Raw genomic sequence first — 21,066 nt, forward strand, 5'->3', positions numbered from 1 at the left:
AGGAAATGTCTAAGACTGAGAGCCAAAAATGGGCAATTGGAGGTTCTCTCATCCTGTGTGTCAGCTGTGGCTCAGTGTGTAACACTCTTTTCTGAGACAGAAGATTGTGGGTTCAAGTCCCACTCCAGAGTCCTGGTGTCCTGGCCAATATTTATCCCACAACCAACATCACTAAAAGAGATTATCTGGTCATTATCATATTTGTGGGAGTTTGCTGTGCACACATTGGCTACCACGTTTCCTACATTTCAACAGTGACTACACTTCAAAAGTACTTAATCGGCTGTGAAACACTTTGAGATGTTCTGAGGTTGTGAAAGGCATTATATAAATGTAAGTCTTTTTATTTGTTCAATAATATTGACCACCATATCAAGGGCAACTAAATATGAGCAATAAATGCTATCCTTATCCCATCTGGCCTATATGTGACTCCAGTCACACACCAATATGGTTGACTGCCCTCTGAAATGGCCTAGCAAGCCGCTCAGTTGTATCAAACCATTACCATGCCAGCGACGCCCATATCCCAAGAACGAATATTTTTAAAAAAGTAAAAAGAATCACGGCCCACAAGGATGACATAAACAAATAATAAGCATTGTTATCCTGTGATCATCTTATATTTCCCTTGCTATTATACCAGACCTCTGAAGAGACTGGAGCTGTGATACCCATCTCAGCACATGGTCTTGTATATCAGGTTCACAGCTGTTTTGCTGGGGAAGTGGTTGAATGGCTAGAGACAGGCTTCTGCGGGTTGGGGGGCAGGGAGGGTATATTTGAAATCTGTCTTCATTGACAATACTGTTGCCAGAGGTTACCTGAAATACAGGATGAGCAGCATGACCTGCTTTTGCTAGTTCACCAATTCTCTTCTGGCTATATTGATGTACAGGCAGAAGTTAATAAAGGATCTAGGAGTTGTCTGCCTCACATAAAAGCATATAATCGAAGATATGGTTGCTTATAGTACAGAGAACTGTTAAAGATTCTTGACTGTTTTTGTTTTGAAAAAGAAGCTGAGTTACACCAGCTTTTATAAGCAAGCTGAAATCTTGGCTCATTTTAATCTTGCTCTCATTAATCTTATTTCTTAATAAATTTGTTCATGATTTTTAGCCTGATATATATGGTTTGTTGGTGTTATTTGCCAGTTAGTCAGAGAGCGCATTTGGAGATCCCACACATTTCCAATACACTTTGAGCGTTCACTCTATGTCTTTCAGCCAGCTAGATTACTCCACACATAAGGCCACGTTTTGGTTCATAGGGAGTGAGGGTTTGCCTATGCAAATAGACAGGAGTTACACCAACATTTTGCTAGCTGGAGCCCTCTAGATTTAACCCCATTGGAGTTTGTTGGGTTAGTGAGAAAGCATCTCATTTTCATGGGGCTGGTGGGCCGCACACCATGGGGGTCACATCCTGGTGCTGACTCCTGCTGCTGGACACCTTTGCTTGGCCCTCATCGAGAGACAACTGCCCTCCCTCGGAGACCCCATGCATTGCCCCCGGCCCTGTGTAAGGAGGCTGATGCATAACATTTCTTGAGAAATTTAATGATCTAATATTCAGGGGTTCAGGCTACTTATCTGGCCTGGACTTCCTTCCCTCCACCAAAGAGTAGATCCAACCCTCAGCCTTCTGGAGGTCAGTGCTCACATCACTGGGTATAAAGGCCTCAAACCCAACCCCAGGCCCATCATAGGCTGGGGAAGCATTAGCTCCGTGTCCAGTGTCCGTGCCCCTAGTCCCACCCCATCAACCAAGCAGGAATTCCCAACTGAGGTTAGGGCCCAGCACATCCAGGTCCTGGACTTATCAAGTTGTTGCAAACCAGAATCCTGCCGGAATGGCTGAGGGGATTAGGCTTCTACACGTTTGAAAATGGACAGGGTAATGCCAATCATAGATCTCTCGCTCACACGTTGTATCGTACAGAACCTGAGGTAACAGACACGAACAGCTTGACGTGCTGTCAAACACCAGCCCCTCACAGGTTTAGATACATGGCGACCGAGCTGTGGTGCACACTGGTCAGCAGCCCGTTCTGATGGCAAAGAGGCCTCTGCCACTTTGAGGCCCCAGCCTCATTTACAGTTGTCAGGCAAGCTGCGGGGAGCCAACCAGGCCTCCTGGGGCAGCTCGCTTGAAAATCGGGCCAGGCCGATAAGTGGTAAGGGCAGAGGGGAGAGTGTGGTGGGGGGGGGGGGGGGGGGGCGGAAGAGAGGGAGGGGAGAAGTAGGGGTCCCTGGGCAGCAGAGGCCCAGATTATTTGCTCCTGCTCCTCCAGAGCCCACAAAACTAATTTGACACTTGCCTTTGCCGGGCCTCTTCGGTTCCATCGCCCGTGGGACTGGCTGGTGTGAGCACAGTTCATCATACCTAAAATGGAGCTGGCCACATTGCTGGCGGTGACAGGGCGGTAAGGCTGCTGGCCACATTCAGAGGCCATTGCCCCCGTGGCGAGGGGAGTGAAAATCGACCCCACAGGAATTCGTAGAGGAGCTGAATTATCCCGGTCAAACTTTGGCCGGTGAACTAGTTTTCCTGCAGAGATCTGCTGGATGTTTCGCTTAGACTTTGCTAACTGGACGGATACAACTAATCAGCCACAATATCGAATATGCATGGACTTGGCATAAAATTAATAAAAACCCAACACAAACGTCTGCCGTAGACCGGAGCTTAATGGGTTGAACCCTCGGGGCAAGTGCCAACCCGATGATCAAGGGGGTGGGGGCATTGTGAGGCAGTGACGTTCCACGTTACCTGGCCAAAAGGGGCCAGGCTCGAGCTCAAAGCTGCGGCCCATTCTCTTGTCTGTTGCTTAAAACCTGAGAGAGCCCGGTTCCCTCACGAACGAACAGTGTATGGGGTGGGTGGGTGGGAAAAGACTTATAGAAGATATATAATAACACAGTTTTCCGATCACCTCAGTCGAACAATCAGGATGCGGTTCAGGCCCAGGCGCCCCTTGATGACTCAGTGAGGTTATGCAGGGCGCGGGCGAGCTCTAGTTGAGCCCCACTCTGCGCTAAGTTGGGCCGATGACAGCTCGAGCCGTCGTGGCACTGTGTTTAAGTTAGGAAGGCTGGGAGGGGACACAAGCCGAGGGTCCCTGCTCCCGATCACGGCCGGGTGGCCTGCGGGCACGTCGAGTTTATCCGCAATGCATTCCACAGACGAATAGCTCACAAGGCACGCCCCTGTCTAGGCCTGAATTCTGGAGGGCAGGTGAGGAGTCATGGACCGGCTAGGAGTCTAACTCCTACGTGAGAAGACGAGGAGGAGTGACGAAGGTTTCAATTATTGTGGAAATTACCCATCAGCAGCGACAGACTCAGTTTTAAAAAAAGACAAGGATTAGTTCGATTAAAGGAGATGTTGGTCTTACCTTTAGAGTAACTGTGGCGTTCAAGGGGGGGCCGTCATGTCGAAAGAAAGGAGAGAGAGAGAGAATGTTAGACATCATGCATCAGGAGGTCGGCTCAATGGGGAGGTGGGCGATCCCTCTTAAACTGGTAGAGGGTACAAGTGCCCTATTCGAGTGGCACAGGCAGGAGAGACTGCTGCCCACCCTCTCAGCTGGAAGACAGTGAGTGTCTTGCAATGGAATAGATGGAGGGGAAGTGTGGGAACCAAGTGATGGGAGTAAACGATTATTTGCCAAGAAAGAACGAACGAACTTGCATTTAAATCACGCCTTTCTCAAGATGCCCCAAGGTGCTTTACAGCCAATGAAGTACTTTTTGAAGTGTAGTCACTGGTGTAATCTAGGAAACGTGGCAGCCAATTTGCACACAGCAAGATCCCACAAACAGCAAACATGCGATAATGACCAGATATTCTGTTTTTTTTTTTAGTGATGTTGGTTGAGGGATAAATATTGCCCAGGACAATGAGGGAACTCCCCTGCACTTCTTCAGAAGAGGGCAGGCGGGGCCTCGGTTTAACGTCTCATCCGAAAAACGGCACCTCTGACAGTGCAGCGCTCCCTCAGTACTGCACTGGGAATGTCAGCCTAGTCTCTGGAGTGGGACTTGAACCCACAACCTCCTGACTAAGAGGCGCGATTGCTACTCACTGAGCCACGGCCCAATGTGGAACTAAGCAGTAGGAATGGAAGATCCCAGGCTTGAGTCCCAGTCCGTGCTGCTGTCAGCCCAGGTACTAACAATTGACCTCAGCACCTCCCATTCTAGACCCCTATCCAGCACCTCAAGCCTCAAATAGAGGGTACGTGAATTCAGGGCAAGGGCAGAAAAACATTCCGAAACGGGAATGAAGGCACTTGAGGTGTCAGCCGTGGCTCAGTGGGAGCACTCTCACCTCTGAGTCAGAGCACGTGGGTTCAAGCCCCACTCCAGGGACTTGAGCACAAAATCTCCAGTGCAGTACGGAGGGACTGCTGCACTGTCAGAGGTGCCGTCCCACAGCACTATTTGAAGAGCAGGGAAGTTCTCCCCAGTGTCCAATATTTATCACACAACCAGTATCACTAAAACAGATGATCCGGTCATTATCACATCGCTGTTAGTGGGACCTTGCTGTGCGCAAATTGGCTGCCGCATTTCCTACATTACAACAGTGACTCCACTTCAAAAGCACTTAATTGGCTGTAAAGCGCTTTGGGACATCCTGAGGTTGTGAAAGGCACTGTATAAATGCAAATCAAAGTTCAAAAAGCTCATCCCTGTTTGACGGACAAATGCCACCGAGGGCCAAATTGGCTAGTCTGTGCTCCCCCCACAGTCAAATAGCCCGTTGGCATTCGCAAGCTTTGACTCCTATGGGTCGAGTTACCAGAAGTACCCAAGGAACTGTTACCCCAGTAATGGATCAACACCTTCAGGGAACGGAGAGGAGTGTGAGGGAGGGGAGAAGTTTATTCTGCGTCAGACACTACGGATTGCTTTTGATCACGGCATTAACGTTCATTTCTCAGATTTTAATTTTAAGGAGCTATTTTTGCATCTAGAAATAAAACAAGGTCTTGACATTTACTAATATTTGGAGGGGGTGCAGCCCAGATTTACCAGAATTATGCTAAAAGGGTTAAATTATGAGGATAGGTTGCATGAACTCGGCGTCTATTCCCTTGTGTATAGATGATTACGGGGTGATCTAATTGAGGTGTTTAAGATGATTAAAGGAGTTCGATTAGATCAGCCACGATCTAATTGAATGGCGGAACAGGCTCGAGGGGCTGAATGGCCTCCTCCTGTTCCTATGTTCTGAGTGTGTGCATGGATTACAGGTTTGATAGTGAAGCCGCCCATGGTTGAATACCCTTGCCAGCACTCACTTGCCGAGGGGTGTGGGGGCTCAAAAGTGAAGAATGGCCACTTGGTTAAGTACTGCCCGCGCCTATGGATCTAGTCCGCTGCGAGAGGCGGCACCTTGGGGAGAGAACCGCGAGGAGCAGGAGTGTTGTAATGTGGAGAAACTGGGCACTTATTTTTCTTGGGTGTAAATTCACTCACCGCTCTGCACCAGAGATTTCAGGATCTGTTTCGCCGGCTCTGTGAGGGAAAAAACAAAAAGGAAAAGACAAAGGCATCCTGTCAGATGATTGCCGTACAAATTAATTGGGCCAGAGACTTGCATTCCTTTCATCTGGCCTGGTGTGAAGACTCCAGTTTAGAGCACTGACGAGTCGCATTAGCAGTTGTTTCATGTTCCCTTGTCTCAGGATTGCTGCCGTTTGTAGCACAATGGGTCTGCAGGGAACTCACGTAAGAGAAAGACATTTCCGGCCCTACAACACTTTCAGATCTGCACTCTTCCAATTCTGGCCTCTTGTGCATCCCCTACTCCCTTCATCCCACCAGGCCCTGAGCTCTGGAATTCCCTCCCTAAACCTCTCTACTTCGCTCTCTTCCTTTAAGACGCTCCTTAAAACCTATCTAAGCTTTTGGTCATCTGACCCAATATCTTATGTGTCAAATTTTGTTTGATTACCCTCCTGTGAAGCATCTTGGGATGTCTTACTACATTAAAAGCATTATATAAATGCAAATTGTTGTCGTTATTGTTGTTCAAAGGCTGTGGAGTGCAGCTCCCTTTGCAATACAAATGTGGCATCTGTTCCTCACGTGCAGCGCGGAAAATCACCGGGCTAAAAATTGAGTAGCACCCCAATTGGGGCGCTAACTTTGCCCCGGAAAAATTAGCGTCCCCGCACCGGATATTGAGTGGTTGCGCCCCAAGAGGGAAGCGGGGCGCTACTGGAAGCGCCCCGCATCCCACTTGGGGCGCTGTGAGTCAATATTGTGGCGTTATGTGCCGCAGCGCCACATGCTGCGGCACGTCGCGCCGCGGTATTGCAGGCCTTCCTCCCCTTCTTAAAGGGGAGGGGCCTTGTGTAGCGCGACCTGGGGCCCGGCTGGGCCCCCGGGGATCGGGAGTGCAGGCAAAAGAGCCTGGCACTCAAGAGAAGTGCCGGGCTCTTGAAGCGCAGCTAGCACTCCGAGGTGGGGGGGTTTCAGGAGGTCTGGGACGGGAGCGCAGGCAGGTGCTGGCAGGCGGCCAGCAACAAAAATGGCCGCCCCGCACCTCACCTCCCTGGCCGCAGGTACGCCCCCCTGACCCCGTCGGACATAGCGTCCGGCGGTAAGTCAGGGGGCGCTCCCGAAGATCGTGGCCTGGGTGACAGCGGGGCGCTGCGCACGCCAATGACGTCATCGCCAGCGGCGCAGGGCGCTACCGGTTAGCACCACCACTGACCTCCCGCTGAATTTTGCGGGAGGCGTGGGCAGTGCCACGCCCGGGCGCTAGTTGGTTTGCGTCCCATTAGCGCCCTCTTAAGGCGCTAACGGGAGGCGCAACCAACTGAATTTTTCCCCCACAGTCTATGTATGTTACAGCCACCAAGTTTGACAGCAGGGCTGTAAAATAAATGAGGAGGTGCTGCTGCTTCTGAGGTGTGAGAGGGTTTTCAGTGGCACCTTTGGGCAGAGCAGGGTTCTGCCAGCATTGTAAATGTTGCCTCCGGAGGCGCCAACTTTGGACACTGGCAGGCCGAGAAAATATTTTGAGAGCTTGTCTGGCCCTTGCTCCTCAGAACCACACTCACCGGAAACTGGCTCCACCTGCTTGCATAGGCTGACTGCCTCAGCCTATTCACGTAGGCCGACAGCCTCGGCCTACCCGTGTAGGCTGACTGCCTTAGACTGTCTTTGGTCCCTGCTCTCCTAAGTAATTTCCCTTTCCCTCACCCAGTTGTAGCTCCCCTATCACCACACTCACTAAGGTCAACAAACTCAGTCTAGCTCAGACCAGGGGTCAAATGGGGTTGGATTAAGGTGGGGAGAAGCAGGAGGGTTCTTCCTGGTCCATGTGTTCATCTTTTGCTTGTTTGGCCCCAGACTAGACCTTACCAGACTGCCTGCGACCCCTGCGGCAGCTCAAGAATTCCTCCATCGGCTGAGTGGGCATAAATTTTTTTGATCGCTCTGGGCTGTAGCGGTACTTGGAAGGATCTAGAAGGATCACAGCAGGAAGAGCAATCAATTACCCATCAGTCATCGGGTCGTAACCAAGTTACAAAGTGGAGGAACAAGCAGAACCAACAATATTTAAGAACATAGAAACTGCTAGACGCAAAAAGACCAAGGTCCCTCTAGTTCGCCTTCTGCCATCCTGGTAGTCACATGATACAATGATAATGGAGTTGTTGACTAATCACTGCAATCAATCTCTATCAATTAGTCTACAATAGATCCAGACATGACACGAGTGGTGGAGAGCTTTGGGAACCATAGGTCCAAAGTCACCTGTTCCTCCCAAGCCTGTTACACTTACCATATGTCATGTCTCAAACTCGTGTACTGTATGCCAAAATGTTATAATCTGAAAGAAATCTATCTAATTTGCATTCAAATGAATCAATACTAACTGCTTCCACCATCGCCTTCGGGAGCCTGTTCCTTAGATTAACCACTTACTGAAATATTGTTTCCGCAGATTCGTTTTGAATTTACCCGCCTTCAAGTGCAGGCCATGTCCTCTGGTTCTACTGTGCTGGACAAGGTGAAACAGCTGGTCATGGTCGACATTATCTAGTCCCTTTAGAATCCTAAAAACAGGAAACAATTGGCTCATGTGGGCATCGTCTTTCACCTTGTCCAGCACAGCAGCACAGCGTGAACAACTGCGAGTTTGGTAAGTGTGGGAGTTTTAAGGGTTAATCTCTTTTAAAATCTAGTGTTAATTGCTAGTAGCTCTTAAGTAAGATTAACTGTTTAAGTTAAAATTTAAACTTTAAATTTGTAAGTTTCTTCAGGCTTAAGCAGAGGCAAACAAGCAAGATCGCCTGCTAGAGAGCTGCTGTAGTCAGTTAATTAGCTAACTGTATTAAACTGGTTCCTGAAACAGTAGCAGAGCAGTGGTGACTCATCTGAGTCACAAACAGTATAAATACAGGGGCCTGTGAGTGTAGCAGCACAGAGTGAACAACTGCGAGTTTGGTAAGTGTGGAAGTTGGGTGAAGTAGGTGCTTGCTTTTCTTAACTTCTCCCGCAGAGAGGCGGCAGCGGACCTGAGCGGGAGCAGACCGAGGGCCGAGAGCGGGGATAAAAGCAGCAACAGACCTGCATCAACAACAGAAAACGGCACTGTGACGTCACAGGTAAGGCAGGTAAGTGATTGGTGGTGACTGTGGGCTAAGGTTTAAGTTAACATATAACTACATTTTAAAAACTGAACTTAATTTAATAAACTAAACGAGGTAAATAATTTGATTAATACTAAACTAATTAATTAAACAAATAAAATAATGGGAGAACAGGAGATGTGTTGCTGCTGCAATATGTGGGAGCTTGTGGACATTTTTGTCCAGGGCGACCACATCTGCGGTAAGTGTCTGCAGCTCGAGGAACTTCAGCTCCAAGTTGAGGAGCTGGAGTCAGAGCTGCAGACATTGTGAGACATCAGGGAGGGAGAAAGTTACCTGGACCTTTTGCTCCAGGAGGCAGCCACACCCCTTAGATTAAATACTTTAGAATTGACACGTGGTCAGGGACAAGATGGCGTGACTGCGAGTGAGGCAGGTACGGGGATGCAGGAGGTAGTATTGCAAGAACCTCAGTCCCTGCACTTGTCCAATAGATTCGAGGTTCTTGCAACCCTTGTGGACAAGTGCGGGGACTGCGGGGAGGATGAGCAAACTGACCACGGCACTGTGGTACAGGTGGAGGGGGAGAGTAAAAAGGAAGGTGGTTGTAGTAGGTGGCAGTATAGTTAGGGGGATAGATACTGTTCTCTGCAGCCAGGAGTGCGAGTCCCAAAGGCTATGTTGCCTACCTGGTGCCAGGGTAAAGGACATCTCCTCCGGGCTGGAGAAGAACTTGGAGTGGGAGGGGAGGATCCAGTTGTCGTGGTCCACGTAGGTACCAACATAGGTAGGACAAAGAAAGAGGTTCTGCTGAGTTTCAGCAGCTAGGGACCAAATTAAAAAGCAGAACCACAAAGGTCATAATCTCTGGATTATTACCAGATCCACGAGCAAATTGGCATAGGGTCAATAGGATCGGGGAGTTGAATGCGTGGCTCAAAGATTGATGTGGGAGAAGTGGGTTTCGATTTGTGGGGCACTGGCACCAGTACTGGGGAAAGAGAGAGCTGTTCCTGATAATCTGCATCCCAGAGTACTAAAAGAGGTAGCCATGGAAATAGTGGATGCATTGGTTGTCATCTTCCAAAATTCTATAGATTATGGAACAGTTCCTGCAGATTGGAGGGTGTAATGTATGTACCTTTAAGGGGGGGAACTACTTTTTACAGCTCATGTATACTGTAGTACCGGCAGTGACCACACCTGTATATAACGTTGAGTAGTAATCTGTACAGATCAGTTGCAGTCTGAGCCACGTTGAGTAAACACCGTTTGCACCGTTCTCCGCAGTCTGTGTCTGATTATACACGGACGTAACATTGGCGACGAGGCAGGTTCGAACCTACCTGCAACTCTGCATCACCTCCCGGGGATTCGTTCCTGGAGATCAGTGGATTGGAGGTCAAGGCCAGAGACTCGGGCGTCGACCACGGGCAACCGCCCAGTCATCCAGCAGAGACTCGAGAATTGCGGGGGAGGCTGTCGAGAGCCAGGCTTGGCTTTCCAGTCGAGGTGGTCCAGCGAAACGGGCTGGCAACAGGTAGTGCGCAGACCCTTCCCGGACAGCGGCGGGCTAGAGCCCGACCGAGCGGCACAGCAAAGGGCCGAGCAGCGTCGACGGGGGAGAGAGAGAGAGAGAGAGAGAGAGGGCAGAGCAAACTGGGCGCAGCCGGTGTTCAGGGGCCGAGCAGCGTTGGAGAGAGGGAGAGAGAGAAGCGCTCGAAACCTACAGGGCGCCGCCATTGCCACGAGAACCGGCAGCAGCGGGGGAGGAAGGAAAGCGTGGGAGATGCCATTTTAAGCCATTGGGAGACGCCATTTTAAACCACACCCAAAATGCCGAAGAGTGGCAGTATCACCACATTTGACAATGAAGTCGAAGATTGGACTACATATGTCGAACGGATAGAGGTGTACTGCAAGGCAAATGAGGTGTCAGATGACAAGAAAGCGTCGGTATTGTTGAATTTAATGGGTGCAAAGACGTATGGGTTATTGCGAAATCTAGTAACCCCAACGAAGCCAATGGAAAACAGTTTTGAAGACATAGTAACAATACTAAAGGAACATTTAAACCCCACACCGCTGCTGATAGCAGAAAGATTCAAGTTTCACAAATAGAACCAGCATAAGGATGAAAGAAATGCTGATGGGCTATCACGCCTGCCACTGCCTACTGTGGAGGAAGCACCAGCAGTGGATCCTGTCGAAATATTCCATTCGACTATAGTTGAATACCTACCGGTAACTAACGCTTGTATCGAAAAGGAAACCCGAAATGACCCGACACTGTCTCGGGTATATGATTTGACGGTGAAGGGATGGCCAGCACATGGCGACTCACTGTTGCCAGCATTCTCGACAAGGAGAGAACAGCTGTCAGTGTGCCGGGGGACCTTGATGTGTGGATCCCGAGTGGTAATTCCACCCAAGTTAAGGGATAGAGTGCTCAATGAGCTTCATGAGGGTCATCTGGGAGGAGTAAAAATGAAAAGCCTAGCCAGGGCTTATGTGTGGTGGCCTGGAATCGATAAACAAATCGAGGACCTGACCAAGAGCTGCTCAGGATGCCAGAAAGTCCAAAATGCACCACCACAGGCCCCTCTACACCCATGGGAGTGGCCCTCATCTCCATGGCAACGGGTGCATATTGATTTTGCTGGTCCATTCATGGACTCAATGTTTTTAATAGCCGTGGATGCGCACTCGAAATGGCCTGAGGTCATCAAAATGTCCTCCACCACCACGGAGAAAACTATTGCAGTCCTACGGACCATTTTTGCCAGGAATGGCTTGGCAGAACAGATTTGCTCCGACAACGGACCACAGTTTGTGTCCGAAGAGTTCCGGAGGTTCTTGAAAAAGAATGGGGTAAGGCATTACACATCCGCCCCGTATCATCCAGCCACAAATGGATTGGCTGAGGTTCGTACAAATCTTTAAGAAGGCAATAAAGGCTATGTACAATGACAACATTCCGCTGCAGCACAAGGTGGACAATTTCCTGTTTGCCTACCGGAATGCGACACATGCAGTCACCAACCAGGCCCCAGTCATGATGTTCTTTAACCGAAGGTTAAGATCTTGCCTGGATTTGCTCAGACCAAACGTATGAAGAGATGTTGAGAGTAAGCAATTCCAGCACATCCATGAGAAGCCAACAAGGAGCTTCAATGTAGGGCAACCAGTCTTGGCCCGCGACTACCGAACAGAAAAATGGCAGCCAGGAACTATATGCACACGGCAGGGCCCACTAATGTACACAGTGGACGTTGGGGAGAGCATCGTGAGACGCCATGCTGACCAGATCCTAGAGTCACAGGAACAAGTCAACCCCATGCCTCGCCCATACGTACCTGGTGATGAACCCGATGTACAGGTAGCATCTACCCCAGAAACAGTAGCATCGGAAGCTGATGAACCAACCGATGACAGGGGCCCAGAATCGCCTCCGCACCAAGAGCAAGACACTCAGGAAAGGCGCTATCCAGAAAGGATCAGGAAGCCTCCCCAAAGACTGAATTTATAAATAGACTATTTTCAGCTAATGTTGCATGTTAAAAGTGTTAATTGTAATTAGTTTGATATTTAATTGTTAAATGAGTGTTATGGTACTGTTAATCTAAAAGGGGAGGAATTGTAATGTATGTACCTTTAAGGGGGGGGGGGGGAACTACTTTTTACAGCTCATGTATACTGTAAGTACCGGCAGTGACCACACCTGTATATAACGTTGAGTAGTAATCTGTACAGATCAGTTGCAGTCTGAGCCACGTTGAGTAAACACCGTTTGTACCGTTCTCCGCAGTCTATGTCTGATTATACACTGACGTAACAGAGGGTGGCAATGTAACTCCACTATTTAAAAAAGGAGGGAGAGAGAAAACAGGGAACTACAGACCGGTTAGCCTAACATAAGTAGTAGGGAAAAATGCTAGAATCTATTATAAAGGATGTGATAACAGGACACTTGGAAAATATCAACGGGATTAGACAAAGTCAACATGGATTTATGAAAGGGAAATCGTGTTTGCCAAACCTACTGGAGTTTTTTGAGGATGTAACTGGTAGAATAGATAAGGGAGAACCAGTGGATGTGGTGTATTTGGATTTTCAGAAGGCCTTTGATAAAGTCCCACATAGGAGGTTAGTGTGCAAAATTAAAGTACATGGAATTGGAGGTAATATACTGGCATGGATTGAAAATTGGTTAACAGACAGGAAACAGAGAGTAGGAATAAATGGGTCTTTTTCGGGGTGGCAGGCGGTGACTAGTGGGGTACCGCAGGGATCAGTGCTTGGGCCCCAGCTATTCACAACATACATCAATGATTTGGATGAGTGAACCAAATGTAATATTTCCAAGTTTGCTGACGACACAAAACTAGGTGTGATTGTGAGTTGTGAGGAGAATGCAAAGAGGCTTCAAGGCGATTTAGACAAGTTGAGTGAGTGGGCAAATACATGGCAGATGCAGTATAACATGGATAAATGTGAAGTTATCCACTTCGGTAGGAAAAACACAAAGGTAGAGTATTATGTAAATGGTGATAGATTGGAAAATGCTGATGTACAAGGGGACCTGGGTGTCCTTGTACACCAGTCACTGAAAGCAAACATGCAGGTGCAGCAAGCAATTAGGAAGGGAAATGGTACGTTGGCCTTCATTGCAAGAGGATTTGAGTACAGGAGCAAGGATGTCTTACTACAGTTATACAGGGCCTTGGTGAGACCACACCTGGAGTACTGTGTGCAGTTTTGGTCTCCTTACCTAAGAAAGGATATACTTGCCATAGAGGGAGTGCAGTGAAGGTTCACCAGACTGATTCCTGGGATGGCAGGGCTGTCGTATGAGGAGAGATTGGGTCGACTAGGCCTGTATTCACTAGAGTTTAGAAGAATGAGGGGGGATCTCATTGAAACGTATAAAATTCTGACATTGCTAGACAGACTGGATGCAGGGAGGATGTTTCCCCTGGCTGGGGGGTCTAGAACAAGGGGTCACAGTTTCAGGATACGGAGTAGGACATTTAGGACTGAGATGAGGAGAAATGTCTTCACTCAGAGAGTGGTGAATCTGTGGAATTCTCTACCACAGAAGGTTGTGGAGGCCAAGTCACTGAATATATTTGAGGAGATAGATAGATTTCTAGACGCAAAAGGTGTCAAGGGGTATGGGGAGAGAGCGGGAATATGGTATTGAGATAGAGGATCAGCCATGATTATATTGAATGGCGGAGCAGGCTCGAAGGGCTGAATCGCCTACTCCTGCTCCTATTTTCTATGTTTCTATGTAAAGAAGAGCTGGGTCGACTGAGGGACCAAGCTCTTGGTGCAAGCTGTCCTGAGCTTGTTGCATGCAGGCAGCCCATCCATGGGCAATGGTGGGCATTGGAGCTCTCTTTAATCTTTCCGCCACATGTCCCCATGTCAGATAGAGCAAAAACGCCTTCTACTCCACGCCAACAACTAGCCTCAGCCGCAACCCCAATACAACACCTCCTACGGCACTAGGCTGGCCTTCTCGTTTCCTACACTAGGTATCCTTGCGGCTGCTCTGAATGTAATGGACCATGGAGAGCCAAATTTGGGCAATTTTATACTGGAGACTTCTACCTACTGAGAGTGCATCCAAACCTCATTTCACATTGGGATCCTGACATGCAGTAGAGAGAAGAGCCATCACCACACTTTACTGGGATATATTCAAATGCACGCCCCAAGGAAAACCGTTCAGGCCCCGCTCTCCAGCTTTTTATTTTGATAAGGTGAACATAGTTGTCCGACATACAGTTCTGGATGAGCAACAATTTCCTCCAATTAAATATTGGGAAAACCGAAGCCACAAACTCCGTTCCATAGCCGCTGACTCCAACCTTCTCCCTAACATCTGTCTGAGGCTGAACCACACTGTTCGCAACTTTGGTGTCATATTTGACCCTGAAATGAGCTTCCAACCACATATCCGCAGCATAACAAAGACCACCTACTTCCACCTCTGTAGTATCACCCATCTCTGCCCTTGCCTCAGCTGATCCGCTGCTGAAACCCTCATCCATGCCTTTGTTACCTCTAGACTTGACTATTCCAATGCACTCCTGGCTGGCCTCCCACATTCCACCCTATGTAAACTTAAGGTCATCCAAAACTCAGCTGCCCGTGTCCTAACTCGCACCAAGTCCCATTCACCCATCACCCCTGTGCTCGCTGACCTACATTGGCTCCCGGTTAAGCAGCGCCTCAATTTCAAAATTCTCATCCTTGTTTTCAAATCCCTCCATGGCCTCGTCCCTTCCTATCTCTGTAATCTCCTTCAGTCCCACAACCACCCCGCACCCCCCCCCACCCGAGATATCTGCACTCCTCTAATTCTGCCCTCTTGAGCATCCCTGATTATAATCGCTCAACCTTTGGTGGCCGTGCCTTCTGTTGTCTAGGCCCTAAGCTCTGGAATTCCCTGTCTAAACCTGTCCGCCTCGCTACCTCTCTGTCCTCCTTTAAGATGCTCTTTAAAACCTACCTCTTTGACCAAGCTTTTGGTCACCTGCCTTAATTTATCTTTATGTGGATCGGTGTCAAATTTTTTGTCTTAAAATATTCCTGTGCAGGGCCTTGGGACATTTTACTATGTTAAACGAGCTATATAAATACAAGTTGTTGTTGTTGTTGTAGTTCAAAGAAAATCTAGATTTCCAATTGAAATTTTTAAAGCATTAAGGTAATTTGTTAGTTTGAGAATATATTACTTACAGTAGGAATCCATTTCCAAGATGGCTTCCTTGGCCTGAAAGGAAACAACAAAATGTCAAGATACTTCAGACCAAGGGGAGAATATGTACACACAGGTAAGGGAGAAAAATATATTCAAACGCAGACCAAGGATAGGTAACTGGCATCATGGGCAACTGCTTATTATACCAAGCACTATATTACGTAAGCACAGGTAAATGGCAACACAGAATTCAGGTCATGTGGCCAGAACCTTGTTGAGGGCAAGACCCCAACTGAGGGAAGCCCTTCACCCCAACAGTCTAGATTGGGTTGGGTTGGGTTGGGTTGGAGCCAATTGGATTAGGGCAGGTTGGGCTGGAGTGGGATTGGAACCAATGACCCATAAGTGAAAAGGCAGGTTGGTTATCCACAGCAGCATCCAGCTTCCATCTGAGAGAATACTTACATCCTGAAGACGTCTGGGTGTGGTTGGAATGCAGATCCAGAGGAGAAAGGAAAACATGCTATCCCACTGTGCCATCTGATTCCCTTCAGAAGTGAGTATTTCACCCCAGCAGTCTTAACTTAATTTGGAGCCATATCATAGCGGTGAAGAGGAATGAGATGACCCACTCCATCTAAAGACAGTCTGATACAAATAAAATTATTTAACTCTCGGGACAAACATCCAAAGACGGTTCTACCATAATGGACCTGGCATTAAGTACTGCCCTGTAATGATCATGATGGACCTGGTATTAAATACTGCCCTGTAATGACCATGATAGCCCTGGTATTAAGTACTGCCCTGTAATGACCATGATGGACCTGGTATTAAATACTGCCCTGTAATGACCATGATAGCCCTGGTATTAAATAATGCCCTGTAATGACCATGATGGCCTTGGCATTAAGTACTGGCCTGTAATGACTGTGATGGACCTGGTATTAAGCACTGCCCTGTAATGACTGTGCTGGACCTAGTATTAAGCACTGCCCTGTAATGTCTGTGATGGACCTGGTATTAAGTACTGCCCTGTAATGACCATGATGGCCTTGGCATTATGTACTGGCCTGTACTGACCATGATAGCCCTGACATTAAGCACTGCCCTGTAATGACTGTGATGGACCTGACATTAAGCACTGCCCTGTAATGACTGTGATGGACTGAGTATTAAGTACTGCCCTGTAATGACCATGATGGACCTAGTATTAAGCACTGCCCTGTAATGGACCTGACATTAAGCACTGCCCTGTAATGACTGTGCTGGACCTAGTATTAAGCACTGCCCTGTAATGACCATGATGGACCTGGTATTAAGTACTGCCCTGTAATGACTGTGATTGACCTAGTATTAAGTACTGCGCTGTAATGACTGTGATGGAGCTGGTATTAAGTACTGCGCTATGCAGTCTGCTATGATTCAAGTAGCAGCTCACCTTCTGTGGAATGATGGCGTGATGATTCTCTAGAATCAGCCTCTTTATGTGATGAGTCCAGAGACGCTTCTCTTCCACTGTCTTTGCCTGTGAAAGACCAGAATGTCACAGAGTTGCAGAGGTGTAGAGACATTGAGGCAGTGGCCTGAGGAATGCTGACAGAACACTCCAGGACAGGGCACTACATTGGCTTTCATGAAATGTTTCCTTACAAAGCAACAATAAGCCCATTGTTTAAATAAATTTAGTAGGACAAGGTATAATCAACTGACAATCCATTGTAAAGCCTCAGAGACAGAAGGTCATGGGTTCAAGTCCCACTCCAGAGACTTGAACACAAAATCCAGGCTGACACTCCCAGTGCAGTGCTGAGGGAGTGCTGCACTGTCTGAGGTGCCGTCTTTCAGATAAGACGTTAAACCGAGGCCCCATCTGCCCTCTCAGGTGGACATAAAAGATCCCATGGCACTATTTCGAAGAAGAGCAGGGGAGCTCTCCCCCGGTGTCCTGGCCAATATCTATCCCTCAACCAACATCACTAAAAAACACATTATCTGGAGGTGGTTTGCAGTGGTGTCCCCCAAGGGTCAGTTTTGGATCCATTACTCTTTTCAATTTTATCAACGACCTGGACTTGGGAGTAGGGAGCATCATTATAAAGTTTGCAGATGATAAAAAACTTGGCAACGTAGTAGTGATGAGGATAGTTGTAGAGTTCAGGATGACAGAGACAGGATGGTGAAATGGGCAGAAGCATGGCAGATGGAGTTCAATGCGGAGAAGTGTGAAATGCCCTTTGGGAGGACTAATATGGAAAGACAGTGTACAATAAATTGCACAATTGTAAAAATTGTAGATGAGCAGAGAGACCTTGGTGTCCATATACACAAATCCTTAAAGGTGGCAGGGCAAGTTGATAAGGTGGTTAACAAAGCATAGGGGTTACTTGGGTTTATAAATAGAGGCAAAATAGAATATAAAAGCAGAGATCATGCTAGAACTTTATAAATCACTGGTTAGGCCTCAGCTGGAGTATTGTGGACAATTCTGGGCACCACACTTCAGGAAAAATGTAACGGCCTCAGAAAGGGTACAGAGGAGCTTTGCCAGCATGTTATGAGGGATTAGGGACTTCAATTATGAGGAGAGGTTGGAAAAGTTATGACTGTTCCCCTCGGAACAGAAAAGGTTAAGAGGTGACTGTTAGATCCGTGGTTCAGTGGATAAATAATTACACGGATGCTGTACATAAACAAATAACAGGTCTTTACTGGAGGAGGGTAATCTCTAGACTGGGGTACAGAGGCATGCGCACAGCTTATATACCGGTGTGGTCACTGCCGGTAACAGTATACAGGAGCTGTAAAAAGTAGTTCTGACTTAAAGCACATATACTACAATTCCTCCCTTTTTAGATTAATAATACCCCCTTAATATTCAAATAACAATTACATTTTTACATGTACATTCAATAACAAAAGTCCATTTATAGATTCAGTCTTTGGGGCGGCTTCCTGACCCTTTCGGGATAGCACCTTTCCGGAGGTTCTTGTTCTTGGTGCAGAGGCGATTCTGACCCCCTTTCATCGGGTAGTTCATCGGGTTCCACTGCTACTGGGTCTGAAGTAGATACTACCGGTATGTCGGGTTCATCCCCAGGTACTCGAGACATGGGGTTGACGCATTCCTGTGATGCTAAGATCTGATCAACGTGGCGTCTCACAATGTTCTCCCCGACATCCACTGTGTACATTAATGGCCCCTGCCTTGTACATATCGTTCCGGGTTGCCACTTCTCTGTTCGATAGACCCGGGCCAAGACTGGTTGCCCTACATTGAAGCTCCTTGTTGGCTTCTCGTTGATGTGCTGGAATTGTTTGTCCTCAACATTTCTTCGCACATTTGGTCTGAGCAAGTCCAGACGAGATCTCAACCTTCGGTTAAAGAACATCATGGCCGGGGTCTGGTTGGTAACTGCATGTGTCGCGTTTCGGTAGGCTAATAAGAAATTGTCCATCTTATGCTGTAGTGGAATTTCCTCGTCGCACATGGCCTTTATCGCCTTCTTAAAAGGTTTGTACGAACCTCTCAGCCAATCCATTGGTGGCTGGATGATACGGGGCGGATGTGTAATGCCTTACCCCATTCCTTTTCATGAATTTTTGGAACTCGTCGGACACAAACTGTGGTCCATTATCAGAGCAGATCCGCTCTGGCAACCCGTTTCTGGCAAATATGGTCCGTAGGACTGCAATCGTTTTCTCTGTAGTGGTTGAAGACATCTTTATCACCTCAGGCCACTTTGAATGAGCATCCACTGCTATTAAGAACATTGAGTCCATGAAGGGACCAGCGAAATCAATGTGCACCCGTTGCCATGGAGAGGAGGGCCACTCCCATGGGTGTAGAGGGGCATGTGCTGGTGCATTTTGGACCTTCTGGCATCCTAAGCAGCTCTTAGTTAGGTCTTCGATTTGTTGATCGATTCCCGGCCACCACACATAAGCCCTAGCTAGGCTTTTCATTTTCACTCCCCCAGATGACCTTCATGTAGCTCATTTAGCACTCTCTCCCTTAACTTGGGTGGAATCACCACTCTGGATCCACACATCACTGTCCCCTGGCATACTGACAGCTGTTCTCTTCTGGATGAGAATGCTGGCAACAGTGAGTCGCCATGTGTTGGCCATCCCCTCACCGTCAATTCATATACCCGTGACAGCGTCGGATCATTGCGGGTCTCCTTCTCTATATCCGCGTTTGTTGCTGGCAATCGTGCAATTATTGACGAATAAAATATCTCGATAGGGTCCACTGCTGGTGCTTCCTCCACAGTAGGCAGTGGCAGGCGCGATAGCCCATCAGCATTCCCATGCTGTCTCGTGCCTTTATATTCTATTTCATATTGATTCGCCCCTAGAAACAGGGACCATCTTTGTAACCGCTGTGCAGTCATTACTGGCATGCCCTTCTTAGGATTAAAGATGGAGACAAGTGGTTGGTGGTCAGTCAGCAAGGTGAACTTCTGTCCATGCAGATAGTGGTTGAATTTTTTTCACTCCCCATACTAGGCTGAGGGCCTCCCCGTCAATCTGGGCGTAGTTGCGCTCGGCTGAGGTTAGTGACCGAGACGCAAACGCTACTGGCCTCTCCAACCCGTCTGGGAATTTGTGCGACAGCACTGCTCCAATACCATAGGGTGATGCATCACATGCCAAACGAATTGGTAGTGCTGGGTTGAAATGGGCCAACACCTCTTTTGATGTGATCAATTCTTTACACTTCTGGAAAGCTCGTCTACGTTCGTCATCCCACTTCCATGGTACCCCTGTTTGCAGTAGGGTGTTCAGCGGGTGTAATACCGTAGACAAATTTGGTAAGAACTTGTGGTAATAGTTTACCAGCCCGAGGAAGGACCTCAGTTGTGACACATTTTCCGGTGCTGGAGCCTTGACTACTGCCTCTATCTTGTCAGGGGACTTATGTAACCCCTCTTCATCGAGGACATGGCCGCAATACGAGATCTGTTTCTGGAAAAACTCGCACTTGTGGCGATTAGCTCGTAGCCCATATTCCTTTAATCTGGCGAGCACCTTCTCCAAGTTAGCGAGGTGATCACCGTCATTTTCGCCCATTACCAAGATGTCGTCCAAATAACACTGGGTCCCTGGAATCCCTTGCAGGACCTGATCCATCACCCTTTGCCAAATAGCCGGAGCCGAGGCTACTCCAAACACCAGCCGGTTGTATTGATAGAGACCTTTATGGGTGTTGATCGTAAGGTAATGTTTCGAAGCTTCTTCTACCTCCATTTGCAAGTACACCTGGGCTAGATCAAATTTGGTGAAGCGTTTACCACCAGATAGCGAGGCGAAAATATCCTCAATTCGTGGAAGCGGATATTGCACCGTGTGAAGGACTGGGTTCACTGTCACCTTAAAATCCCCACAGATGCGGACCTTCTTTGGTTTCCCAGGCGTATTACTCAACGACCTCTTCATCACAGGAACGATGGGTGTAGCCCACTCGCTCCAGTCCACTTTGGACAGTACTCCTGAACGTCCCAACCCTTCCAGCTCTGCTTCAACCGCTGGTCTGATCGCATAAGGCACTGGTCTGGCCTTCAGAAACTTTGGGCTTGCATTATCCTCTATTTTAATTGTTGCTGTTATTCCTTTTAGTGTTCCTAGTCCCTCCTGGAACACTTCTTTTGCGCCAGTTAGCATTTTTGACAGTCGTCCAGGTGTGACGTAGTCATCCTTTTTGGCCTCCACCTTCAGTGCCTGTATGGAA

At 48.1% G+C, this 21,066-nt stretch overlaps 1 protein-coding gene across 1 annotated transcript in view; it reads right to left on the reverse strand.

Moving 5' to 3' along the window:
* Positions 1 to 21,066, reverse strand: part of LOC147109577 (pleckstrin homology domain-containing family G member 3-like) — a 60,955-nt gene that overhangs the window by 25,300 nt on the left and 14,589 nt on the right. The window contains exons 7-11 of the mRNA XM_086002324.1: positions 16,774 to 16,860; positions 15,371 to 15,404; positions 7,386 to 7,487; positions 5,490 to 5,528; positions 3,401 to 3,483 (exon numbers count right to left, since the gene is read on the reverse strand). Coding sequence (XP_085858450.1) covers positions 3,401 to 3,483; positions 5,490 to 5,528; positions 7,386 to 7,487; positions 15,371 to 15,404; positions 16,774 to 16,860 — 345 coding nt within the window. The remainder of the gene's footprint in view (positions 1 to 3,400; positions 3,484 to 5,489; positions 5,529 to 7,385; positions 7,488 to 15,370; positions 15,405 to 16,773; positions 16,861 to 21,066) is intronic.

The sequence above is a fragment of the Somniosus microcephalus genome, chromosome 12 (assembly GCF_052327205.1).
Source record: "Somniosus microcephalus isolate GS21.2 chromosome 12, FLI_Smic_1.0, whole genome shotgun sequence".
Classification (NCBI taxonomy): Eukaryota; Metazoa; Chordata; class Chondrichthyes; order Squaliformes; family Somniosidae; genus Somniosus; species Somniosus microcephalus.